Source organism: Felis catus, chromosome B1 (assembly GCF_018350175.1).
Source record: "Felis catus isolate Fca126 chromosome B1, F.catus_Fca126_mat1.0, whole genome shotgun sequence".
Lineage (NCBI taxonomy): Eukaryota > Metazoa > Chordata > Mammalia > Carnivora > Felidae > Felis > Felis catus.
Window position 1 is genome coordinate 728,608 of NC_058371.1, and position 25,413 is coordinate 754,020.

Sequence of the window (25,413 nt, forward strand, 5' to 3'; positions counted from 1 at the left end):
TGCCCTCCACGCCTGTGGACGCACCCCTGCTCTCCTCTCTCGTGGTTTTGGCCACACGCTCCTGTCCTCTGCCCTACCCGTGGCCATCTGTGGTGCCCCAGGGGTCAACCCTGGTCACCCTCGTCTGCACCTCAAAACTGCCAAGACGTCTGTGCTCCTGGCCACCTCGCAACCCTCGGCGTGCAGTCTGGCAGATTCTGACAGAGACCAACAGAGCGTGTGGTCCTCCCGCTCCCCTTTCTCAGCAGACTCGGACCCATGTGCAGACCTGGCAGACTGCCTGGAGGAAAGGGTGGCTGTGGAATGCTGGCTCGACCCTCACGTGCTGCCACGTCCTCGAGGATCTGTCCCCTGAGGCGCTTTTCCCCAGAACCTCGCGGATGCCCTGTGCACCTAACCTGGCTGTCCCAGCTCCCTGGCAGGACAGGCTGCCTGCCACACACACTGTCCCACACACGGAACAGATCCTGGACGGAGAGCTTTCCAGCCTCCCGTTCTGCACTGCATCCACGGTCTTCCTATGAGCGTCATTTGGACGGTTGCTAAGTATGTTTTCAACCTGTTCGTACAAAGTACTGACACACGTGCTAACGGGGGGACATGGTTCCGCTGCTCTGTTGACAGTGGTCCTTCCACATCCTTGCTTAAATCAGTCCCTGGCCTCCCAGGTCATCACACAGCCGGTCTGTCTGCACCTCACGCATACGGCACTGGCAGATTCTCGCGGAAACGGGGAGCACTAACCACCCCGGCCCTGACTCAGGCAACGGTTCATTGTGAGCGCTTTGTCCCTGGTGTGAATGCGGGGCTCTGCGTGTGCACCTGTCCCTTCCTGGCCCGGAAGTCGGCTGGCGGTACCCCCCACACTAGTGGGAGGAGTCACCGTCCGTGAGAATATATCGGCTCTCGTCCTTCGTCTCCCCGGTCAACACAGAGAGCCGCTCACCGAGGATCTCAAATCAGCAAGTCACACGTGGGGGGTGACACGAAGTGTGTCCTAGAGGAGCCGGCCGTGCCTCCCGCCCTCCCTCTGAGCTGATGGAGGGAACGTGAGCTCGTCGGACTGCAGTCTGGACTTGCCTTTGCTTGGGAAATACAGCCGAGAATGCCACCCTGCTCTGCGATCGGGCTCTAGAGGAATCGGGACACGAGGCCAATTATGGTTGGGCCACAGCCCTGCCAGGACTCTGACATTTCTGTCGTTTGCCTCGCGAGGACGTAGGCCACTCCCCAGCTTTGGGGAGGGAACTTAAATGTTCTCATTTTTGCCTCGAAACTAATGATTTATTTTGACTATTGAATATCTTAACGTTTTGTATTTTAAACACTTAAATATTTTACCCTCTTCGTTTACTTTTCCAAAGAAGTGGATGCCGCTACTCAAAAGAACAGAAAAAACATACCGTCATAAAAATAAATTTCTTGTGTTGACTTTAGAAAATTCAGGATACCAGCCGCCTTTTCATTGATACTTTTAACACCTTCCTCATTGCTGTCTTTATGGTTTTCCTCGCCGGGGTCTGTACTGCAGTGCCCGCGGGCGTCTGCGCCATCCCCCCCGCGGGCGTCTGCGCCATCCCCCCCGCGGGCGTCTGCTCCGTCCTCGCCATCACTTTGCTGCTCGACGTCGCGTTCGCTGTCGCTCTGCTCAGGCTGGTACAGGAAGTTGACGCCAGAAGCTTTGGTGATCACGCCGGCTGCTTTTTTCCTTTTAATTTGCTGTTTCTTTTTCAGTTTCCTTTTTTTATTTCTGCTGATGGTGGGGCCATCTGTGCACTGTGGCTGCAATTTTTCTTGCAAAAGACTCTGCTGTTTCTCTAATTCTTCTTGTTCTCCATGAATATTATTGGGATCTTTAAAATTTTTCTTTGATTTGTGCTTTCTAGCTCTTCTTCTCTTTGGTTGATCGTGAAAATCCTGATCTATAAAAACAAAAATTCAAATACAACCACTTTCTGTGGATGGAACTGTAACAAACAGATGAAGCTAAAAAAGTTTTCGCTTGGAATCTTGCAAATTCGGTAGAAAAGGAATTTAAAACATTTACTTCAGTGATTCTCAACTTTATCTCAACTAATTATGTGATCAAGGAACCTGGGACTTACCGTTAAACGAATAGCTGACGTGTTCTTCTAGAAGGTCCTGTATAGATACAGACACACACACATTGACTGTTGCTATAATTAGGATAAATGGTGAGGTTTCAAGGATGTAAGAGTTGTTGCAATTTTACAGGGAGTAAATTTTCAGTACTGTGGCCTTGGGGGAAAAAACATGAATTCTTGTTTATTTATTTTTTTAATTTTACTTTGGTGCCTTGTAAGAGTTCACTGGATGTGAGAATAAACAATAAATAGTGGCACCTTGCCCGTGGGAATCAGCAAGAGGTATTCCATTTGGGCTCTTGGTCTGCAGAAATGGGTCGGTGGTGGGCAGACAGTGCTAACAACTGGGTCTCTGGCTGGAAGCGCCCTGATGGTGGACACGGCCACCGAGCGGAAACCGTGACCCTGGAAATCCTGCAAACACAGAGCCCACAAGTGCATACGCACCATGTCATGGCCACAGTGCATCATGGCCAGCTAAGCACCCTGCAGGCCTTGCCTGAGCAGACCTGGGACCCCAACACTTGCCAGAAAGTCTCCTGTTCAGCCAGTTCTCGTTAGATTTGTCCGAGCAGCATTCTACTGCCTGTGACGGATTACGGGTGGGAAGTGACACTGTGTGTGAAGTTGGTGACACACGGCACAAGAGCCAACTTTACTGAGCTGAAATTTGCTGTAATCAACACGATTAGTAGGCTGAATAAAAATCTCTTTCCCTCTACTTTCTACTCAAGGGCGTCCACCCTGACCTCTGAACTTGGGCACAAGATGTCTACCTTGTGCTCCATGGGGCGGTCCCTCAGGTGGCTTTCCTACGAGCCCTTTGATGGCGTCAGAGACACAAATTGGCAGGTGATGGCACTGTGGGCGCCTCAACGGTACAGGTCACTCCCTCCGGCGCTCCGGACACCAGGGTCCACTGCACAGCCTGCACCCCGCATCCCCGGCTGGGCGGCCACACCACACCGCTCGCTGGAAGCGTCTGTCCAGATGGGCCTGAGTCCCCATCTCTCTCAGGCGACACAGATGCCCCCACCCTGCCAGCTTTGTGCCCTTGCCGAATTAGACTCCGTGTCCTGGAAACGGGAAAAAAAGTCACTGCTGATTTCTGAATGACAGCTCTTTCTCGTGATACACATGATGGCCATACCTTGAACTTGGCATGGGGCCAAAGTCACTCCCCAGGAAATCATGACATAGACGGCTGTCCAGTCCCACGAGCAGTGTGTTTTCTCCCCTCAATCACCAGGGAGTAACTGAACACGGTATTTTTCTATTCTATTTGATGTAGCGTGCCTTGGCAGGGGACCTGCGAGGTATGGCTGACAGACCAAAGCTGGTCTTACAAAGTGTCAATGTTTGAGAGGTGACCGCTGCTTATGGAAGTCCTTGTTTTTTGTCTTTGTTTTCATTTTTGATTTCCCAGGTCTGGTTAAACTAACTAAATACATAAATTTCTCCTCACTGTTGTCTATTCAAAATATATGTGCTCGCCTTCATTAATCTGGAGAAAAGTGATCCATACTGTGTTTTATTATCATCTTATCATCTCAAAGGAGAGCTCCCTGGGGGGCCACAAGGCAGGTGACCAGGGGCGTCCTCGCTGTCAGCCACGTTGCGCCCAGAGCTGGTCACTGATTCCCTTGGGTCTTGGCGAAGCCAAACGTGTACCTGGTGGCTTATTTCCTATTCTGGGTGCTTAGTGCAAGCACGCTATCGGTAAGAGTATGAAATAGTAACAGGAAAGAAGAGGCCGTGAAACGATCAGCACACAACACTCTTCCACACACACAGGCGCGTATGCGTTGTGTGCGTACCTTTAAAAAGGAAAACGACGCACATTATGATAGCGTGAGTCCACACCCGGCACGTTAACGGTGTTAACTTGGAAGGTGCGAGCATAGGTTGGCTTTTCCTGCTGTACTTTCCTGATTTCCAACTTTAGGGCAATGAGTAGACACTGTTTTTGCCATAAAAAAATAACTCATTTTAAATTAGATGAAATTATAACATTTCAAAACATATGGGATGCCAGTAAATTCTACTTAAATGGGAATTTATACTCTTAAATGTATCAGGAAAGAAGGAAGCTATAAACCGATGATGTAAACACTCACCAGAAGAAGCTAGAAAAACAACAGCAAATTAAACACAATGAATGTAGAAGAAATATACATAAGAGCAGAAAATAAAGAAAATAATGCGGTAGAGAGACGTCAACAAGTTCAAACAGCTGGCAAGTCTGGCTGACGAGGGAAGGCAGATGAGTCACCAGCCAGGGCGTGACAGGTGTAGGTGAAGGTGCACCTGCACCGTTAAGTGAATAAAAAGACATTGAACAAGTCTATGCAACTAATTAATTTTATGACATGCAGGATCCTGAGAAAAGCATAATTTACCAAAATGGACACATGAAGAAACAGAGAGTTTTCTGTCTCTATTTAAAAAATGGAACCTTTAGTTAAAAATAATCCTGCGGAAGCACTTCAGGTCTATGTGGATTCACCTGTTATTTCTATTCAGCATATAAGGAGAAAACGACACCCAACTTACATATAGACGTTTCCAGAGAACAGACAGTGAGATCTGTCCTCACTCCAGACCCTGATGGGGACCTTCAGAGAGGGGCCAGCCGCGGGAAGTCCCTCCCATGACCCTACACGAAGCATTACTAAACAGATTCCAGGGAAACGCGATAAAAACTTGTAGCAAAGCAGAAACGGTACTGGAACATTCTGAATCTGACACAGGACAGCTACGGAAAAGCCACAGTGAGCCCAGTGCGTGGGGTGGCGTCCTAGACGCCCTTTCTGAGGTCAGGAAGGGTGTGGGACGCCGCCTGCTAGAGATGCTGGTGGGGCGGTGAGGCGAGGAACTGCGTGCTGGAGCTGGGAGGGAAGGCGTAACAGAAGTGGCACACGCCCCGACAGACGCCGGCTGTGCAAACACAGAACACCCGTGGGACCGCGCAGATGGGCCGCCCTGCGCACGCGAGCACACAGCTCCACGGGGGGGGAGGGCAGATCCCTGCGCACCGGGGAAGCAAACAGCACACAACGGTGACGGCGAGCGAGGGCACGCAGACCGCGGTCTCACGACGGTATGGAGCTGGGGCAGGACGGCCACGCCGGGCCTCCACCCCTACGCCGTTCCCTGGTCTCCCTGCGGAAGACGGTGAAGCACCCAGGTGGAGGAGGGGCGCCCGCGCAGGGTGCAGATGGCAACTGCTGGGGTGATGCTCAGGCAGCCCCGCCCGCGTCTGTGCACACACGCTTCTTCACGCTCCTAGATCGTAACGCCACCAGGCGGCAAAGAGTTCCTAACCTTTTGGAAGGTGAAGTGTGGGGCAGGGCACCTTCTGTAGGAGCTGATACAGGAAAACAACACAGCTTATTTAAATGCCGTATTTAGGGGCGCCTGGGTGGCTCGTCGGTTGAGCGTCCGACTTCGGCTCAGGTCATGATCTCACAGTCTGTGGGTTCGAGCCCCCGCATCGGGCTCTGTGCTGACAGCTCAGAGCCTGGAGCCTGATTCCGATTCTGTGTCTCCCTCTCTCTCTGGCCCTCCCCTGCTCGTGTTCTGTCTCTCTCTGTGGCAAAAATAAACAAAAACATTAAAAAAAATTTTTTTTTAAATGCCGTATTTAAAACCTAGACCAGGGTGGGGGGGCGCCTGGGGAGCTCAGTCCTTTGAGCGTCCAACCCTTGATCTCGGCTCAGGTCGTGATCTCACGGTTCGTGGGGTCAAGCCCCGAGTTTGGCTCTGCACTGACGGTGCAGAACCTGCTTGGGGTTCTCTTTCTCCTTCTCTCTGCCCCTCCTCCACGCGTTCTCTCTCTCTCTCCCTCTCGCTTAAACATAAACATTGAAAAGCAAAACAAACAACAACCTGTACAGCTACACAGGTTGTGAGAGCTACCACACCCAGGCACACATATTGGCGACTGAGAAGAAAAGACGTTTGTGAGTAACTTTCACGTAGGAGATGAAGGAAAACTTCCTTGGGGGTTGGAGTTAAAAAACACCATCAGCAGGGGCGCCTGGGTGGCTCAGTCGGCTGAGCGTCGGACTCTTGATTTCGGCTCAGGTCATGATCTCACGGTTCGTGGGTTCCAGCCCCACCCTGGGCTCTGTGCTGACAGCTCAGAGCCTGCTTCGGATTCTCTCTCTCTCCCTCTCTCTCTGTTCCTCCCCCATTTGTGCTCTCTCTCTCTCTCAAAGCAGATAAATTAAAAAAAATAAACACCACCAGCGAAATGCAAACTCCTGGACACGCAGGGGCAGTAATGACTCAGATGAAGGAAATCAGATACGGCCTCGGAGTCATGTCTCCAGTGTAACCTACAGAGAGGCTTTCTCAGTGCGCCCTGCCAGGGGCACGGGACAGACGCAGCCTGTCTTTACCACCCTGCCTGGCTTCCTGCCAAGGCAGAAAGCATCTCCTAGACAAAGCTGCATTTCCATCTTGGCGGAAAGACACCTAACACAGGGCTTACACACCTCATGGTTTCATCAGAGCCCCTTTGCTGGGCTGACCGTGATGATGTCCTCAGCGTCAGCAGAGAACAGTGGACAGTATGACTATTCGGCACTAAGACACCGAAGGCTTGTGGCAGTTAAATTTTAAATTAGTCTGTGGTAGCTGCCTTCTCCTCTAAACGATGAGTTTCCTGAAACAAGAACTGACATAAATTGCATGTAGAATCCTAACAGCCTCTGGCTTGGGATTTAAATATATATGCATTTTAAAGTTTATTATTGGGAGAGAGAGCACGAGTGAGTGGGGGAGGGGCAGAGAGAGGGCGCACAGAGGAGGGGGTGCAGGCAGGACAGGCCACGGCTGGGCGGGAACGCGAGCTCCCGGGGGACGCCGGCCAGGGCAGCTGATGGAAGAAAGCCCATTTTGCTCATGGTGGCCACTCACTCTGTGATGGGTTAGGGCCACCCCACCCCGCACCTCGAACTTGACCTCTTGATCTCTCGACCCCTGTCCTCAGGCTGTCACAGCTCCATCACCTGAAGTGCTCGTGCCTTGGGGCACCGGGGCCCGTGGCCTGGCCCCACCTGCCCGCTGTGTTGGGGGGTGTCCACGGCCGAGTGCCCCTCGGCCCTACACAGGCCCTTCCTCAGGCGGCCTCCCCGACCCTGTGGACCGGACAGGGCTCTTGTGTGCCTTCACTGGACGTCACAGGCCCCTGGATGCTGCGGTCCCCACAGCATCCTGCTGAGGGGAATGTCCACTGTACTGCAGGCTGGGCACTCGGTGAACGGCCAGCGTGACCGGATTTTTTATTTTACTTCAGTGACATGTAATGTACTCATGGAGGCCACACTGGGCCTGTTCACCCTGAAACCCTGGTGCTGGACGCCGGCCAAGTGAGGGCTCTGCGGCTGTTGCTGTGTCAAGTAAGAGACTGTCTCTGTCTCTATCTCTCTGTGTCTCCGTCTCTGTGTCTGTCTCTCTTCTATGTCTGTCTGTCTCTATCTTTGTCTCTCTCTGTCTCTGTATCTGTGTCCCTGTGTCTCTGCCTCTGTGCCTGTCTCTGTGCCCCTGTGTCTCTGTCTCAGGACCCTTGCACTGCCCCGAATGTGACAACTGCACAACGCGGGCTCCCATGTTACACCTGTAAGCGGCTCCCATGCACGGCGACCTCCCAGGCTTCCAGGGATGATGGATGGAGGTGAAGGGAAGGGGCAGAAAGAAAAGAGGCCTGATAGCCCCAAGCTCCTGTTTTATTTTTATTCCTTTCCCGGTTTGCTGAGGCGCAACCGACACACAAAAATCGCGTCACGGAAGGCACGCCGCGGCCCGATTCGATGCGCCCACACCGCACATGGCAGGCCTGTCGCAGCGCAGGGCCCTGGGCACACCGGCCCCACATTCTCGCCCAGCCTGTGCTCTAGCGCGTCCCACCAGTTGCCCGAGCGCCTGGGTGTTCACCGCGGGCCCCAAATCCCGCCACGTGTCACTTCTCTCGCAGGCATAACGCCAGCACTGGCCCCTGGCAGGAGGCGATCAGGAGTACGCTGTCCCAACCGGACATCGAGGCAGATGAACGTCGAGCACGAGGAGCATAAAGGTTAGGACCTCTGCTGCCATCACCCCCGGAGGACAGGTGTGGCCCCCACATGGCCACACCCAGGAGCGGTGTGGATGGAGGCGGGAGGACCGAGGTCTGCCCCTTGGTCTGCAGGGCCTTCTGAGCTGCGCACAGGGCCACCATCAGCCCTGTGGCCACCCTGCCCTGTGATGTAGGGCTGGCCCCTCTTCCCGCCTCCTAGCTGGCCAGCACGGTCCAAGGGTCCATCCAGGCCCTCAAGAACAAGGCCACTGCCCCCCAGTCTGGCCGACAGGCTCCAGTCGTCACACAGTGGGGACAGTCCGTCACAGACTCCTGGTGTGAGTGCCCCCGGGGCTCAGGCTGGTGGAGGAACGCCCCACGCAGGGCTCAGCTGAGAGAGGTCACAACAAGGACCCAGCGAGAAGACTCTCGACTCTGCAGCGTATCACACTTTTCATTCTTTAAAGGTCCCTGCCCTCAAAACAAGGTTCTTTTACAATGGAAAGTACATTAATGCTCATCTTCTACCTGCTTCGCCCACCTTGACCTTGTGTTTCACGAGACAATCTGAGGTGCAGCTCTTTGAAGTGACTTTCTCCAAACGTGCTGCTCCATGGATTCTAGAACGTTCCATCTTCATGGGCCCACTACATGCCTACCATCTTGCCTTCTTCAAACCCTCACCCACAATAAAAGCTATAGGAACATTTACATTAGGGAACCAGTGGCTTGACTATTTATACTCTGAGAAGCACACTAATTTTGAAAAGCTGCCATCCCCAAAACATACCTTTCAGACATGCTAATTTTAAAAATAATCACAATTTGTCCGAATTCTTGCAGCTACTATTTGGTACCAACATCCTGATGAACTGCTGTAATAGAAATAGTTAGATACTAAAAATAGCCATAGTCTCCAGATTATTCCAATTCTCACAGCGTATCATGTTGCATCGGGCTAAATGCTTGTAAAGGGCTAAATATTGTAAAGGAAACGTGAGTTTTATTCTAGACTCAAAGCTAAGGCTACAAACACTTGTGATAATTACCCTTCAGCGATCAATGTCCCTAAGCGCTTAGTGCAAAGCAGTGAGTTTATAGTTAGTGCTCAACGACCCCGTTTACATCAAAGTCATTGTGAAGATATAGAGGTATGAGTGGCTTCTGGTCACTTTCATAGTCTAGGTGCCTAAAAATCAGGACAGTATTGGGTAGTAATCTGTGCCGGTTGCACACGCCCAGCCAGGTGAGAAAGGGGGGTGTGGGAGGGGAATGCTGGGAGAGCCAGGGAGGGACGGGTTCACAGCCCAGCAGGCATCTTGGGCAAAGGGGACTGTAAGAGTTCCCTGTAACTTTAAAAACGGATTCTCTCTCTCTGTTGTATTGGTTCTGGGTATCTAGAGCAGAAACTTCCAAAGGGGCGGGGGCGGTGGTGGGGGAAGCAGCCGTGACAGCAGGAACAGGGCAGAGTTCTGCCTGAGCTTCCATTGGGTCCCAATGTATAATTTAGCTTTTAATTCCAAATAAAATTGAAAGAACGCACGAGACCTGCATGTCACAGAAAGGGCGGCTGGCTAAAACACCAGTCCAGATAATAAATATTTCATGACTGTAAGTCTGTATGCCTATGGCCAGCTGTTGAACTTTGCTCTGATAAGCAACGATGTTCTCATCTGTTGCCACTATATAAGTATCGACTTTGCAAGAACGTAACAAACACGTGGTCAACATACACATTTAATAATCTTCAGCCTCATTACTTCCTGTGTTCTTTCCTGAATCAGGTTTTGACACTGAGATCTCCAAATTTTCTGGGTTAGTTTCCAAGAGGCTTAAATTCTATGTTTTCAGAAAATGAAACTACTTTTCATGTCCATTTATTGGGTCTTAAAAACTGAGGAACAGGTGCTTAGTGGACAGACGGCCTCACCCACAAAAAGATTCGGATACATTCTTCTCTAGACAATTCACATTAGTTCCCTATGATAACTTTCAATAAAATGACCAATAAAATGGTGAAAATTTCAAAGTAAAAAAATAAATGGTTTAATACACGGCAACAAAATGCTACATCCCTTAAATAAAAGGTTAAAACCAACACGATTCACTGAAGTTACAATTAGGTGAAGGGGGATTTTTAAAGAATGGGAAGTCAGGAAAGTGATGAAAACACAAATAAGGAAAAGACACCTCAATTTTCAGTAAATACAAAGTGATAAAAGGTTTACATGGACTGAATATATTCTCCAAGAACAGAACGGGGGGGGGGGGGGGGTGGTGGAGTCACAGGCCGAGCAGGCAGGTGTGTGCCGGGCATGTGGTCCCTGCTACAGGTTCCGCCGGGCTGCAAGCTGTAGGCTCACTGGGCACCTGCCTTCCACCCCCAGGACACTCAGCCAGGGCTCCAGGGCCAGCGGGCTCCAGGCCAAAGCCCGGGTGTGCACTGACAGCCTGCGTGCGTCCACACAGGGCACTGGGTGTGGAAGGGCCCGTGTGGACACACCAACCCTCTCCCGACTCAGCCCCTCACACATCCACCCGACGGTGGATGGGGTCACCGTCTATCCTTGTCCACCAGACTCCGCACCGGCGGCTTCTGAACACACGTCCACAGACTCGCTCAGTGCCTGGTCTCCGCCCTCGTGTGAACCTGTTCTCTGAAGACAGAAGCTTCCAGGGGGCCGGCTGGTCATGAGGTACCAAGCGTGAGGACTTTGCTCCCAGGACACGCATCCTTCTCCCGCCTCGTTCCCTGAAGCCAACAGGACTCTCTGCCCCGACAGCCCGTGGAGGCCGGGTCTTGTGTCGCGTCTTGTGCCCATTTTACAGATGACAGACAGCGGTCCCTGCGGGGAGACTGAACTAGCCCACACCACGTTGTCAGCTGACCGCTTACACCCAGCACGGCTGCCGGGCTCAGGGAAGGTTTCGCCCAAGGAAACATATCCTGTTTGCTTCCTAAGGGTAACGTCTTGATGCAACTTAGCTCGCAAATTTCATACGACCCAGACACGGTTCACTTCTCTTGAAAAAGAGTCATGCACGTTAGTAATTAGATCTGATATGCAGGCAACATAAGCGATATAAGCATCGTTTTAGGTGTCAGCATTTCCAGAATAACCTGTGGCCTGTGTCCACTGGGCAATGACTACACGTAAATGAACGTCATCGTTTTTCCGAGAAGGACAGAATGTAGCTGCTGGCTGCATTATGTGCAGAGCTCTGAGTAAAGTACAATGAAAAAAATGGTGAAATGATAAATTTGACCCTTTACAACATTTTTCACATCAACATACCAGGCCTTTTTACGGCTCTTCATTCCCTGTGCCCAAAACTAACTTATTTCCTGCTTATGAGCCAGCCTTCTCTTACTGCTGAGTCCAGGCTCAAACCCGTGACCCCAGGGCTCTCCTCCCACTAACGACATCGGCAAGTGAGGATAAAACTCGTCACAGGCTCTATTCCACTTACTAGGCCGAGGGCCCTACACGCGAGAGGGTTGTGTTTCGGCCATGCTTGTCTCTCCGTGTCTGATGTTCTAGGTTCTCAGCAAACAGTTCGCGTTTCAGATCCTGCCTCGAGGAGGAAGTAAGGAGACTGGGGAGGCCAGATCTCCTTGCGCCCTCAAAGTCAAAAGCAAAAGCCGTGATTTCTCTTATGAATCCACTGTCTTTTGGAGCCCGAAGTACTGTGGCCTGTGGTCCACTTTGATCCCACACCAGGAAGGTGCTCTCTTGTCCAGGGTTTCTCTCTCTCCATCGGAGTGATTAGGGTGGATTTGGGAGGAGATCTGGGTCTCCTTAACTGCTTACTAATGGGGTTCCTTGGGTTACCAGCTAGTGTGTCTCAGGGTCCAGATGGCTGGGACACTCTCAGAGACGCCACCCAAAGACGGACGAGAGCACCCCGGGGGAAGGGGGTGGGGCGCCTCCACACTGTCCTCCGCGAAGCTGGGGGTGGAGCCATCACTGGCTCTTCTGCGGCCACCTGCTCCTTCACAAGCCCCCGTTTGGGGCAAACTCGTGTTTCCTGAGGGTCCGAGGACGCTGAGATTGAGAGTGACAGGCGTGGGAATATAATGGGACCTCCGTTCAGAATTCACGGGGTTCTCGTGCTGCCTCGTTGTTTCAGGGCACGGCAGAGCTATGGAAATCCTTAATTCCAAAAGACCACTTTTCTTTAACCTTTTCTTTATTTCTGAGAAAGTGTAAGCGGAGGAGGGGCAGAGAGAGAGAGGGGCAGAGGGTCTGAAGCAGGCTCTGTGCCGACAGCAGTGAGCCTGACATGGGGCTTCAACTCACGGCCTGCGAGATTATGACCTGGGCTGAAGTCTGCAATAACCACACAACTTGTCCCCGTTTACTGTTCATTCCCTATCTCCTGAATAATTTAGAAGAAGGTGTCAACTGCTCTTAGGAAGGGTTTGTGAAGTCCCACGTGAAACCAAATTTGTGTCCGTGTAGACACGGGAGAGTGCAGTGACCTGGCGGCTGGTGCTACACGAAGGTCACAGGCCGCCACCCGGGAGAACGTGGTCTGTCTGCACCTCCCTTCCCTGAAGCCTCAGGAAACCTCTCGACAGTGCTCAGCACCATCTGCAGTGCGCGGACAGGCTAGGCAGTGGGGTGGGGACCCTGCCGTCCACAACAGCTGGGCGGGGGACCAGCTGTCAGTCTACAGGGACCGCGTGCTGAGTAAAGGGTGGCCCCACGGGGCTCAGCCCGGTGCTGCCTTGTGTTTCCCTCGCTCCCTGCTCTCCGACGTCATGCTGTCCGTCTGGCTGACGCTGGTCTCCCCAGAATACACTGTCTGCTGAACAGTTTGCCCCCTGTCCACCGGTATCGCGTGCTATGCTGGCACACCCCCTCATTGGTGGCTCCAAGACGCTGCTGCAGAGTTAAAAGTATTTCCATGGCTACTCTTTATCTGTTATTACTTTACGGGACAGTCAATTCAAGGAAATACAAGTGCACTAACGTTTCAAAGTGGCACAGTCTTCAGAGAACCGTCTAGTTCAAACCCCTCATCACACAGACGAGAGAAACGTGACCCCCATGGTCAGGAGGCCGGTCAGGTGGCTGAGAGGGCTGGAGAACTTGGGCCTCAGACCCCCGCACGTCCCTCTTCCTGGCATCTCCCGCACTGGCGGCCAAACACCCCCACCTTCGCCTGCTGCCGCTATCGAAGCTCCGTGCACAGACAGGCCTGGGATCCCGGCCCCGAGGGAGACGGTGACCGTGCGAGGCCCTGACCGGGAGCGCAGCACAAACCCTCCTTTTGGCCGTGGACTTGTGACCTCGTGCATGGAGAACTCCGCAAGCCGCGTGGTAGAGTCTGTGGGCGCTGGTGAGGATGCAGCCCGGACACCCGGCGTGGCCCAGAGGCGTGGCCCAGAGGCGTGGCCCAGAGGCGTGGCCCAGAGGCACGGATGTCCTCTGGAAACTTCGGCATGCACCGGTGGGGCCGGTGCTTGGGCTTCTGATGGGACTCACGTGGTCCTGCTCACTGTCACTGCATGCCCTGTGTCTGTCCTTGCCTGCCGCATAGGGTGTGACCGTCCTCTTCTCAAACATCCCAGACTCCTCTCCTGTCAGAGCTGCAATCTGTGCCTATTACCCACCTGTCCCATTTCTCCCAACCCCTCCCCGGTGCTCTCTTTCTAGGACTTGGCCTTTTGTTTGTTTAGGTTCCACACATAAGGGATGCCATGCGGGATTTCACGTTCTCCCTCAGACGTGGCTCACTCGCCTCCACGTCCATGCGTGTGGTCACAAATGGCAGGATTTCCTCCTTTCTCCTGCTGATCAACATCTAGTGTACGTTCACACGATGGCGACTTCATCCACCCAGCCTTCCATAGACACGAGGGGCTGTTTCCACGCGTTGCTTTTGCGAACCACCCGGAGTGAACACGGGGACAGGTTTCTCTCGGTGATCTTGTTTCCACTCCCTGAGGTTCTGTGCCCACAAGTGGAATTGCTGGGTCGTACGTGGCTCTTCGAATTGTGTGAGGAGCCTCCACACTGCTCTCCAGAGCGGCCGCACCAGTTTGCATTCCCACCATCAGCAAGAAGCCTCCCCTTTCTCCGCACCCTGGCCAACCTTTGTTGCTCCCTGAGTTGTTAACTGTAGCCACTCTGACAGGTGTGAGGTGGGATCTCCTTGTGGCTTTGATTTGTGTTTTCCTGATGAGGAGTGATGCTGAGCATCTTGTCATGGGTCCGTTGCATCTGGAGGCCTTCTTTGGAAAAGTGTCTAAATGTCTGTTCATGTCTTCTGCCCATTTTTTAATCAAATTTTTAGTTTCTGGGCTACTGTTGTATAAATTCTTTATATATTTGGGATATTAACCCCTTATTGGACATAGGCTTTGCAAATATTTTTCCCATTCCCTCGGCTGCCTTTTTGTTTTGTTACTGGTTTCCTTAACCGTGCAGAAGGTTCTTATCTTGGTATAGTCCAGATAGTTTATGTTTTGCTTTTATTGACTCTGCTTTTGGTGTCAAATCCAAAAAATCACTGACAAGAACTATGTCAAAGAGCTTTCCCCCATGTTTTCTTCTAGCATTTTCATGGTTTCAGATCTCATATTTAGGTCTTTAATCCATATTGAATTTATTTTTGCGTATGGTGTAAGAAAGGGGTCCAGTTTTCCCAACACCATCTGTTGAAGAGATTGTCTTTTCCCCATTTGTGTGTTCTTGCCTGTCTTGTTGCAGACTCACTGACCATATAGCTGGTTGATTTCTGGGCTCTTGGTTCCGTTCCAATGATCTACGTGTCTGTTTTGTGGCAGTACCACACTGACTCGACTATCACAGCTTTGTAATATAACTTGAAACTTGCGATTGTGTTGCTTCCAGCTTTGTTCTTCTTTCTCAGCATTGCTTTGCCTCTTCAGGGTATTTTGTGCTGCATATGGATTTTAGGATCATTTGTCCTATTTCTTTGAAAAATGCCATTGGTAATTTGATAGGGTTGACACTGACTCTGTGGACTGCTTTGGGCAGTACAGACGCTTTAACAATATTAATCTTCCAGCCCATGAGCGTGGAGGTCTCTCCATTTGTCTTCAGTTTCTTTCATCAGTGTTTTATCAGGCCTTTCACTTCCTTGGTTAAGTTTATTCCCAGATATTTTATTCTGTTTGATGCAGGTGTACATGGGACTGTTTCCCTGACTACTTCTAACAGTTTGTCGTCAATGTATAGAAATGAAACTTATTTCTGTATACTGACTATGTATCCTACATCCTTACTGAATTTATCAGTTCCAACAATTTTTTTGTGGAGCCTTTAGGATTTCTTCTATGTAATATCATGTCATCTGCAAATAGTGAGTTTCGCTTCTTCCTTGCCAATCTGGATGCCTTCTATTCCTTCCTCTTGCCCGACTGATACGGCCAGGACTTCCCATGCTGCATTGAGTACATGTGGTGTGAGAACAGACGTCCTTGTCTGAAATAATGTCCTACCTTCTTTTCTCGGGGTCTCCTTCTATAACGTTTATTAGTTGAATAACTATTAATCAATATCTAATAAAAGTATTTACAATTCATTCTATTACTGCAATGCATTCACTTGAAGCTAAAGTAGAAATCTACATATTTCTCTAATCCAAATTTCTTATGAGTATATGCCAATGATGGCTGGAAAGTCAGTGGCTCTACTTTAAGAAAATTAAGGGCAAACAGAACAAACGTGGCTGAAGAGGTGAACTGAGTGCATCAGCACATGATTTCAAAATAATACTCTGACACCTTGTGCCACGGGGCCCATGACCAAACATTCATCAGGTTTGTGCTGGCTCACTTCACTAAGGAGGGACCCAGAGCATCAGGTGCGTTGGTAAGACACCAGAGGAACACAACGTGAGCGCGCACAAGAGCTCCAGCCTCTCAGGGGCCCAAGGATGCACGAAAGCCTTCCGGGGGCTGGCAGCTCGTTCCACCTCACGTCTGGTGAGGGTGCTCAGGTCGTCAGTAGAGCGACCCCCCCTCCACTGACCCTCCCAGCCACCGGACACACCCTCAAGCAGGTGGGACGTGGCCCCTGGTCAGCAGGTTTTGGCCAAGTGCCTTCCTAGGCCTCCCCCTGGCCTCCATCTGCATTTGGTAAAAACTGCACTTGGTAGTCAAACGAGGTGGGGCGCTGGGCTACGTGCTACAGTGATGCCCTCGGAGGCCTCAAGGAAGCCAGGGGTGGGGCTTCCCTCAGCCCAGACACAGGCGACAAGTCTGAAGCCACCTGCCAATACACGGAAGGGACAGATGCCTGGCTCACAGTGAGTCTGCAGGGAACTGTGCAGTTAGCTCCTGCTTCCAAAAGCCACAAGGTCAGTATTTCCTTTCGTGCATGTTATTAGAATAATGATCACAAGACTTAATGTTAACGACTTTGCAGATTCATCTGAACAAAACCACGTCCATATGGCCGAAACCACTGGTGATTATGAACTCGGAGAGCAGACTTTCCTCACGGGCTGTTTCTATAAGTAATTACTGCCCTCACCTCCCAACGTTGACTAAAGACTCAAGTCCGGGCTCCGGTGTTGGGGGAACAAAAGCTGGCTGTGCTTATGTTGGCGCAATTTTTCAGTAAACCCACTTTAACTGGCACACAAGTCCGGGCTGTTACCGCCATGAAGCAAGTGAGGGAAGTGAGTCCAGAGGACAGAAGGATCCCTGGCACAGGACGTGGTGCTGCAGACCTGGGGCCCTTTCCCTGAGGCCCCAGCTGTCCTGAGGCTGGGGAAGGTGTCCTCAGCATTGGGACAGCGACACAAACAACCAAGAACAGGACAGCGGGCCACTCCACAGGTACTGGACACGGCGGGCCACTCCAGGGGTAACGGGACACGGCGGGACGCTCCAGCGGTAATGGACACGTTTACCAGCTTCCTGAGAACAACATGCAACACGGTGTGAGCAAGATGGGAAGGGCTGGGGTGTCTAAGGCAGTAAGGAGCACAGGGAGCACGGATTTCTTTTTATCTGAAGCTGTAGAAGGTACTGAAGTGACTCACATGCAAGGGGGTCCTACAGGCCGACGGTACGCATTTAGTCTGATTACACTACTTCCTCTCCCGACAGCTCCCACCCACCCGCCCATTCCTAACCAATATTAAGCCTAAAAGAATTCAAAGTCTGTATTTGTTACACTCAGACACTACCTACAGGACAGAAAAAGGCCGCACAGAGAGCAAGGAGCACACAGTTGATACTTGGGTTGACAAGAGCACATTCTTGTCTCCACAGCAAACACGTGTGCCTGGAACAGATCTAATGACAACACTTCACAAGCCCCGAGTGCAGATTTACCCCAGGGCCAGGGGACACCTGCAATGGAGCCAGTGCGGGGCGACCCTGACGAGGGCTCCCGGGGCAGTGTGGGGTGACCAGGACCAGGGCTCCCCGGGGTGGTGCGGGGCGACCCTGACGAGTGCTCCCAAGGGCGGTGTGGGGCGACCAGGGCTTCCCGCCAGCTCCCCAGGCGGCCTGGGGACTCTGGCTCTGGTACCACACCTGGACGTGCCTCGGTTCCCGTGTGCTCTGGGCCAAAGCTCTGTCCTGCAGGAGTCCTGGTGAGGGTGCCCAGAGCATGCAGGCAGCAGCAGGCCCAGCGGCCACAAGTGGGCACAAAGGCAAGACAGGGTCACCCCTTTTCTCCTTAAGTGTTCTCTAAGTCACTATGTAATTGACTTACTGGTCCTGGGTATTCAATGGAAGTCAATGGTCTAAAGTGGTTCTTTGAAAAACAGTAATGATTTGACTTTTTCTTCTTTTTCCAATCTCAGTTCTCATGTTCTCTTTGCTTAAAATCGCAAATGAAAAGATTCAGGATTCCTCCCAGCTTCCAGGTTTGCACACCTCTGCCTGGCGCGTCCTCTGGCCCCACAGGGAGCTAGGTGTGGCTGTGCAGCAGCGTGGGCCCCAGGCCTCGGCAAGACCCCAGCCCACACGCCCACCGCACAGCACAGCACGGCCTTTTTCATTTCAGAGACCACTGGTGGGAGGCCTTCTCCAACTTTATCACCTCCAATACCCTGCTTCCTGGGCTGACAAGGAACAGGGAGTAAACAAAGTAGTTGGAAACATTTAGACGTCAGTTACAAGTGTTCAAAAGTGAAAGATTAAGGACTTCCCAGGCCTGGATCTGTATTCAAAGCTCTTCTGGAAAAGTGGACATAGGACCCTGGACTCACAGGGCCTTTAGAAAGAGCCGCCTCTTAAAGCCAAGCCATGGTCCCCATGGAGGTGGGTGGAGCCGGTGAGGAACTGCAGACCCGAGTGGCAGACGGCCGGCCACACAGCATCAGGGCCCAAGTCGATGGGAGCCCAGACGGAAGGTGAGGGCGAGTCTCAGTGGACAGAGCAACGTGGACAGAACTGATCTCGGGTACAGACCTGTCCACTCTCTCCTTGGTGGGTGATGGGCCAAGTACCATCCCCCACATCATCACTCCCTTCCCGGGGAAAGGAAGACCCACGGAAGGCTCTCTCCACAATGGCCACGCCCACAACAGGTAACAGAGGAAGAGACAAACTAACAAATTTCCTGACAAACACCTCACAGAGACATGCCCTGTGATAACGCTTCAGTCAACGGTATACAATTTGCGTTGAACTATGAGGTGACCATGGAGCTTAAAAGGAATGCATCCCAGGTCCTCAGTTTCCCTGGTCTTTTCTCTTTTGCTCTCATCAGTGCACAGCTGTCAGGGCGGCACCACAGGGCCAGCTGGCTGGCTTCCCGCAGGGCATCCGTCCACCTCGTACAAACACCTTGACTTCCTAGGAGGGCATTCCTACAGCTCGGAGCCTACCGGTCACAGGACAGACTCAAGCCTCTGGCACTGCGGTCCCTCATGTGGCCCAGCCCGTGCTGGCCTCCTCAGCAGGGCCCACTGTGTGCAGCTGTGGGTGAACCAGAACTGACTGAGCACAGCAGCACGGGACACATGGTTTTTACTGAATAGACTGAGCACATGGTGAAGTGTGCTCCCCAAAGTAATTCATCCTCGTAAGAACACAGTTAAATTTCCTAATGAAATAATCCCTTTATCTACTAATCACATTCCAAAGATTTTCAACAGGGTTTGAAAAGATGAATAGATTATTCCTCACCTACCCCATTTTTGGTTCTATGGTTTCTGGTCCTTTAATTAGAGACTTGGAAAGATCAATGTACAAGGAAACCACGTTCTCTTGACATTTGTAGGGTAGAGTTTCTGAGTTTATACTTGTTGAAACTCGTCTGGGTGAAACCTCTTATTTGCGGATTTAACATAACATCGGCACATCCACCAAAGCAGGTATGTCTTTTGTTCACGCGACCTTCGACCACAAAAGCAAGACAGACATTCAATTCTTTCACAAAAGTGAGGCAAAGCAAGTTATTTCCATCATTACAAAACTGATATACAATCTCAGAAGTGCTGAATAAAATGGAAAATCAAGAAAAAAGTTCTACTTAAACCACAACAACTACCATTAACATGTGACGCATTTAATAGCAGCACGAGTGATTACGGCCACGGTCGGGTCCCAGCTAAATCTCCTCCTGCCTCAAGTCTGTTTTCCTGCCGCTATGAATTTTGTGACATCACTTTTAATGATTGCAGGACACAAACGAGCCCACTGGGTAGCCGTCCAGTGACCTGTTCCCCGGCCCTGTCGCGGTAAATTTGGGTGAAGTTAAGCTGCAGAATCACGCCTCACCTGAGAGGGGGCATCCTTTTCCCGCGTCATCGCTGCCCGAGCTGTCCTCGGAGGCCGGGCTGGCCTGCGGCTCTGGGGGGGCTGGGACGTACCCCTCAGGAGGCAAACTCGCCGTGTAGAGCCGCCTTCGAGGAGGGACCTTGGAGTCTCCACCTGCAGGAGACAAGGGGGCTGTGAACATGGCATACTGTGATGAGACCCTCACTGGCCCTGGCCCTTCCCCAACCACATCCACTGGAGACACGAAACCCAACAGGTCACAAAGCCCAGCCACTGCTGTCAGCACTGATCTCAGGACACCAAGCACTTGGCCAGAGCAGCAGGACAGCCCAAGATCCAGCCAGGAAAAAGGAAGGATCCGTGATTAACTAACCTCTGTGTTTTACAATGATGTAAAAGTATAACTAAGCAGAAAAAACAATATTCTACAGAGCATACCTTCCACTGTTACAACATGAATCTCTTGACGTTTTGGTGCACAATCTGGGATTTCTCCAGGCGTGCGAACAACCCACATACGCTGTGTACACACACACCTTAATGGGATCTTGCCACATGCATTTGATAATCACACATTTGTATATTACGTGTACCATATCATTCAGAAGTTAAGAGAACATGATGAGGAAATATATTAAGATATATTTACATCTACACGATCTTTTAACGGCTACATAATATGCCACGTTTTGGCAAATTATAATTTAATTCAAACATTGTCCTAGATTTCGCACATGGAGATTGACTCTCAATTTTCACTATCACAGACAGCTTCTACGACCGTCCTTGTTGCACAAACTTTGCACACTTGACCACGGAGTTCCTTCAGACAAAGTCCTGGAGATGAACTGCTGGTCCAAAGGATGAGCACCTTTTTTGCTGGCTCTTGATACACGTGGTCCAGAACGGCATCCCCACCACCCTGCCTCCTCCCATTCTCTTTCCGACATCGGGTGGCATTGGCCACAGTTGATTCGCGTACAGCTGACAGAGCGTGTTGTATCCGTTCACGCGTACCACATACGACTCGACCACTGTACGCACAGTGCCCTGCTCCTGCGAGAGGCACGGTCACCATCTGTCAGCACACGGCAGTATGACACTACGGCCCCTGGTCCCCGTGCTGCACTGTCATTTCTGTCACTGGACCACGCACAGGAACAAACTCTGAATCAACTCGGAGTGTGAGCAGAGAGAGTGTGGGGGCAGTGGTGCAGTTGGGGGGAGTTCCGGGGACCCGCGTGACTCAAGTGGAGCCCATTCTGGGGTGGTCGCCAACACGTGCCTGGTCGTCCTGTCCTTTTAGCTCCTTGTTCGGACCTGGAGTGGCTCACACTGAGGCCGCTGAGCACCTCCCGCGGGGCACTGGACACTGTGATACACGGCAGCCTCATCTCTGCCCGGGAGGGAGCCAGAAACGCGGTGCTCGTGGCCACACGGAGAGCCACGAGGGAAACGAGCACAGGACACGGGGCAGCCGGCCGGAGGAGAGGCCCGGGGCCATGACTCGTCTTGTGCCTGAGGAGCAGCACAGACTTCGTGAGGAGGAAGACGTGTTCGGGACAGGAGCTCAGATGTACAGGCGTCCCTACAGGGTCCCCTGGCCCCTCGGCCTGTCCGTAACGGAGACGCGCTTCGGAAGCTTGCACATGTGAGCCCTGTATTTCCTAACGGTGGTCACGGTCGTGCGAGCCGGTTCCGGGTGTCCGACCCAGCATCTCAGAACAGAGCCAGCAGCACAGCCAGGCTTTGAAACGTTCAAGTAAATGCCGTCACTGACCGAAGGAGAGACGTTTGTCACAGTGTCCTCACACCACGTGCCACCATCAAAAACTGGTTTAGTGCCTTCCTTCCATTACACACACAGCAGGTGTGGCCATTAGGTGTTCAGACTTCAGACTTTCAGCCCCCACACAAGTAACAGGCTGTAAGCTCCGCCTTCCTGTCTCCGGTAGAATGATCGAAACTTGGCTCTGACCCCCGACCACACGGTACGGTCGGCCCAGAGCCCTCCTAGAGCCCCCACGAGTCCTGGAGGGGACACCTTGTCTTCCCTGCTCTGGCCCCAGTCCTGGGCCCGGCTCCTACCTCTCCTTTGTCCCTGTCATTCCAGATGCAAAATTCAGCCTCCTCCTTTTCTACAAATTGTCCACTCACCCCCAAGCACCTCGAGAGCTGAGTAATTAAGAAAATACTTAAGACTTTACATTTTTAGAGGTTTTAGGTTCAGAGCAAAATTGAGAAAGGTACAGAGATTTCCCTTATACCCCTCTGCACACACACACTGCCCCCCAACAGTATGGGCACGCCCCACCCCCATCAGAGGGCACATCTGTTACAGTCAGAGATCCGACACGGACACACTGTCATCACCCAGGGTCCACAGTCCACGTGAGGGTCACTCCTGGTGTTGTGCATTCTGTGGGTCTGGACAATGCAGGATTCCCTGTACTCACATCACTGCCCTAAAAACCCTCTGTCCTCCGCCTGGCCGTCCCCTGCCCCCAGCCTCTGGCAACCACTCACGTTTTCCCTGTCTACCTGGTTTGCCTTTTCCAGAATGTCATGTAGTTGGAATCATGCAGTTTGTAGATTTCTCAGACAGCCTTCTTTCACTTAGATCTGCATTTAAGGCTCCTCTGTGTCTTTTCACGGCTTGAAGGCCATGAAATATTCCAGGGTGTGAACGGACCTCAGCAAACCTGCCACCCGCTGCAGGGTCTGAACTGACCTCAGTGTACCCATTACCCACTGCAGGGAGTCGTGGTTGCTTCCACATTTTGGAAACTATGAACAAAGCTGCTGTAAACATCTGTTGCAGGTTTCATGTGGACAATAGTTGAGCTATTTTAATGGAGTTTTGAGGCTGGGTGAGGGGTCAGATCATTTTCTGCACAATCTTTGCCATCTTGGTATCACTGGCCCCTCCTCCTGCACCTCAAATAGAGTTCTTTTACCCTTTCTGGAAGTCTCGGGGCCACCAATACTTGTGCCCATGCAACTCAGGCAGGCTTTCCTCCTAAGAGGTAAGGGAAGTACATCAGTCAAGCAAATGATTTCCTTTGGGAAGGGGTCAGATTCAGGATGGGCTGACGGCTGGTACCTACACAGAGCAGAGAAGGGAGACAAGCTCTGGGCTTCGACATTTATAGGGATGGGGAGGGACGGGGCGGTGTCTGCCACGGACATAATGCTGTGTGAGCATACGAGAGGGAGAGAGAGTCCCAAGCAGGGTCCACGCCCAGCACGGAGCCCGACATAGGGCTTCATCTCACGACCCTGGGATCATGACCTGAGCTGAAATCAAGAGTTGGACGCTTGACCGACTGAGCCACCCAGGCGCCACAAGGAAGACTTCTTAAGCCAGACACAAACAGCACAAACCGCAGACTTAAAGACTGAGAAACCACATTCTATGAACTTCTAAACAATAGAACACATTGTTGTTTTCAAAAATTAAGAGAATCCGTGGAGAGAAGGTGTACAGTTGGCCAAGAATTGGGATTTGGAATACAAAAAGAAATGAAATCTGTAAGATAAACTCCAAAAAAAAACCCAAGAGGAACACGGGCAAACAGTATGGTTTACACACATGCGCAAGCCGCCGAGCTCTTTACCTCACTAACCATCAGTAGAATGAGGTGCAGGCTCCCTCCACGTGAACAACATGGGTTTGAGCTGCTGGGGTCCACTGATACGGAGATTTATTTTGATACGTACAGTACAGAACATGAATAGATTTTCTCTTCCTTATAATTTTCTTAATGACGTTTCCTTGTCTCTAGCTGACTCTGTAGTAAGAATACAGTATATAATACATATACAGACGTGTGTTAGTTGACTGTGTTATTGGTAAGACTTCTGGTCAACAGTAGGTAAATTTCTGGGAGTCCCAACTGCCTGGAGGCTGGCATCCCGACCCCTGGCTTGTTCAAGGGTCAGCTTGACTCAACAGGAATAACTGTTGAGTAGGACCCGGGAAACAGGAACTAGCAGGTCACTTGAGTGGTGCGCGTCTGACAGGCAAGTTGGCAAAATGAACAATAAACCTGAAGCTACTTCTCTGGGGACACATGCTTGGGAAACGCCCGTGTGTAAAGGAGAGGTCGATGGTGACCCAGCGTATCCTTACTTTTAGAAAAGCCAGAAGAACGTACGATGTGCTTCTCCAGTCAAGACGGGGTGGTGGGAGGCGTGCACCATCCTGCCCAGAACAGCCACAAAGACAGGCCAACCTGATGAAACAAGTTCCAGATGCTGATCTCTGAGGAAGGGAACCAGCCATGAGACTGTGGCCATGCTGGCCTGGGGCGGAGTGAGCTCAAGGATTGGGGGTGGGGCCTGGCAGCTGGGGTCCAGGGAGGCCCGACGCCGGCAGGCCACGGGCAGTGTCCTTGGGAGAAGCGGGCTGCATCGAGCGAGCCCAGGGCTCTAGGGGGAGACCCCTGCGTGTTCTGCTGAGCGTGATGTGGGTGCCCTGTGAGGAGCTGCCAGGCGGGGGCTGGGGCTCACAGCCTGGCACTGGGCAGAGCAACCTCAGGGAAGGGCCAGACAGAGCTGGGAGGGTGGGCAGGAGCACAGGAGAGGTGGCCCCTTCCGACCTCCATGGGGCACCCCTGGATGACAGACGGCAGCTTCCGCGGCCACGTGGACTTCTGTCTTGCCTGCCGCCTGGCCACGCACACCCAGCCGGCCGAGATGTAAGAACATCTTAGCCCCATGGAAGTCCAACAAAACCCACAGAAAAGGACAAGGCATGGGACCAACAGGGCATCTGTAGGCTATGGGGCAATGTCAGGTGGCCTCGTATGTGAACTTGAAGCCCTCCAAGAAACAGTTAGGGAACATTCCCCACATGATGAAAATCACAACCCCAGAGACCCAAGAAGCTCAGAAACTCGAAGGAGAGCTGTGGAGGAAACCACACGAGGCTCCGAAAACTCAGACTGCTAGACACCAGAGGTGGGGGGTACATCCCGACACAGTCACACAACAGCACAGGAGAGCGGCTACATAGACAGCAATCGCCATCATCAATATAAAGTTTCACAAGCCCCCTAGGAATCACACATATATACTAAAGTATACACACTGTATCAGCAAGCATGAAACTACATAGGAACCGGGGCTTCCAAATTCTAGGGAGACGAGAGGGGGACGTGGCTGGAGGGTGTTCGAAGACTTCACTTACGCTGTGAAACCTCAGGGTGTACTGTGTACTGATGTGACAACTTAAACACTGCAAGGTGATGGCCACTCCCCTCACATAAGTACGACATCTATTCTCAGGAACTGTTGGGTACACGGTACAGAATCGCTAACTGTAGTCCTCACGCTGTACATTAGCCCCCAGAACTTATCCCCCTTATAACTTTAAGTCGGTTCCCGTGACCATAATCTCCCCGTCCCCCAGCCCAGCCCCCAGCAACCTCTGTCCATTCTCTCTGTTTGAGGTTTTCAGCGTCCACGGAAACGTGAGATCATGCTGTGCCTGTCTTTCTCTGCCTGGCTTACTCACTGGGTAAAAG

General features: G+C 51.8%; 1 protein-coding gene across 3 annotated transcripts in view; it reads right to left on the reverse strand.

Annotated features, from left to right (window-relative positions):
- Positions 1-25,413, reverse strand: part of ERICH1 (glutamate rich 1) — a 52,141-nt gene that overhangs the window by 6,143 nt on the left and 20,585 nt on the right. For all 3 annotated transcript variants that reach the window (XM_045055164.1, XM_045055163.1, XM_045055165.1), the window contains 2 exons: positions 19,886-20,038; positions 1,404-1,922 (listed from right to left, as the gene is read on the reverse strand). In XM_045055164.1, coding sequence (XP_044911099.1) covers positions 1,404-1,922; positions 19,886-20,038 — 672 coding nt within the window. The remainder of the gene's footprint in view (positions 1-1,403; positions 1,923-19,885; positions 20,039-25,413) is intronic.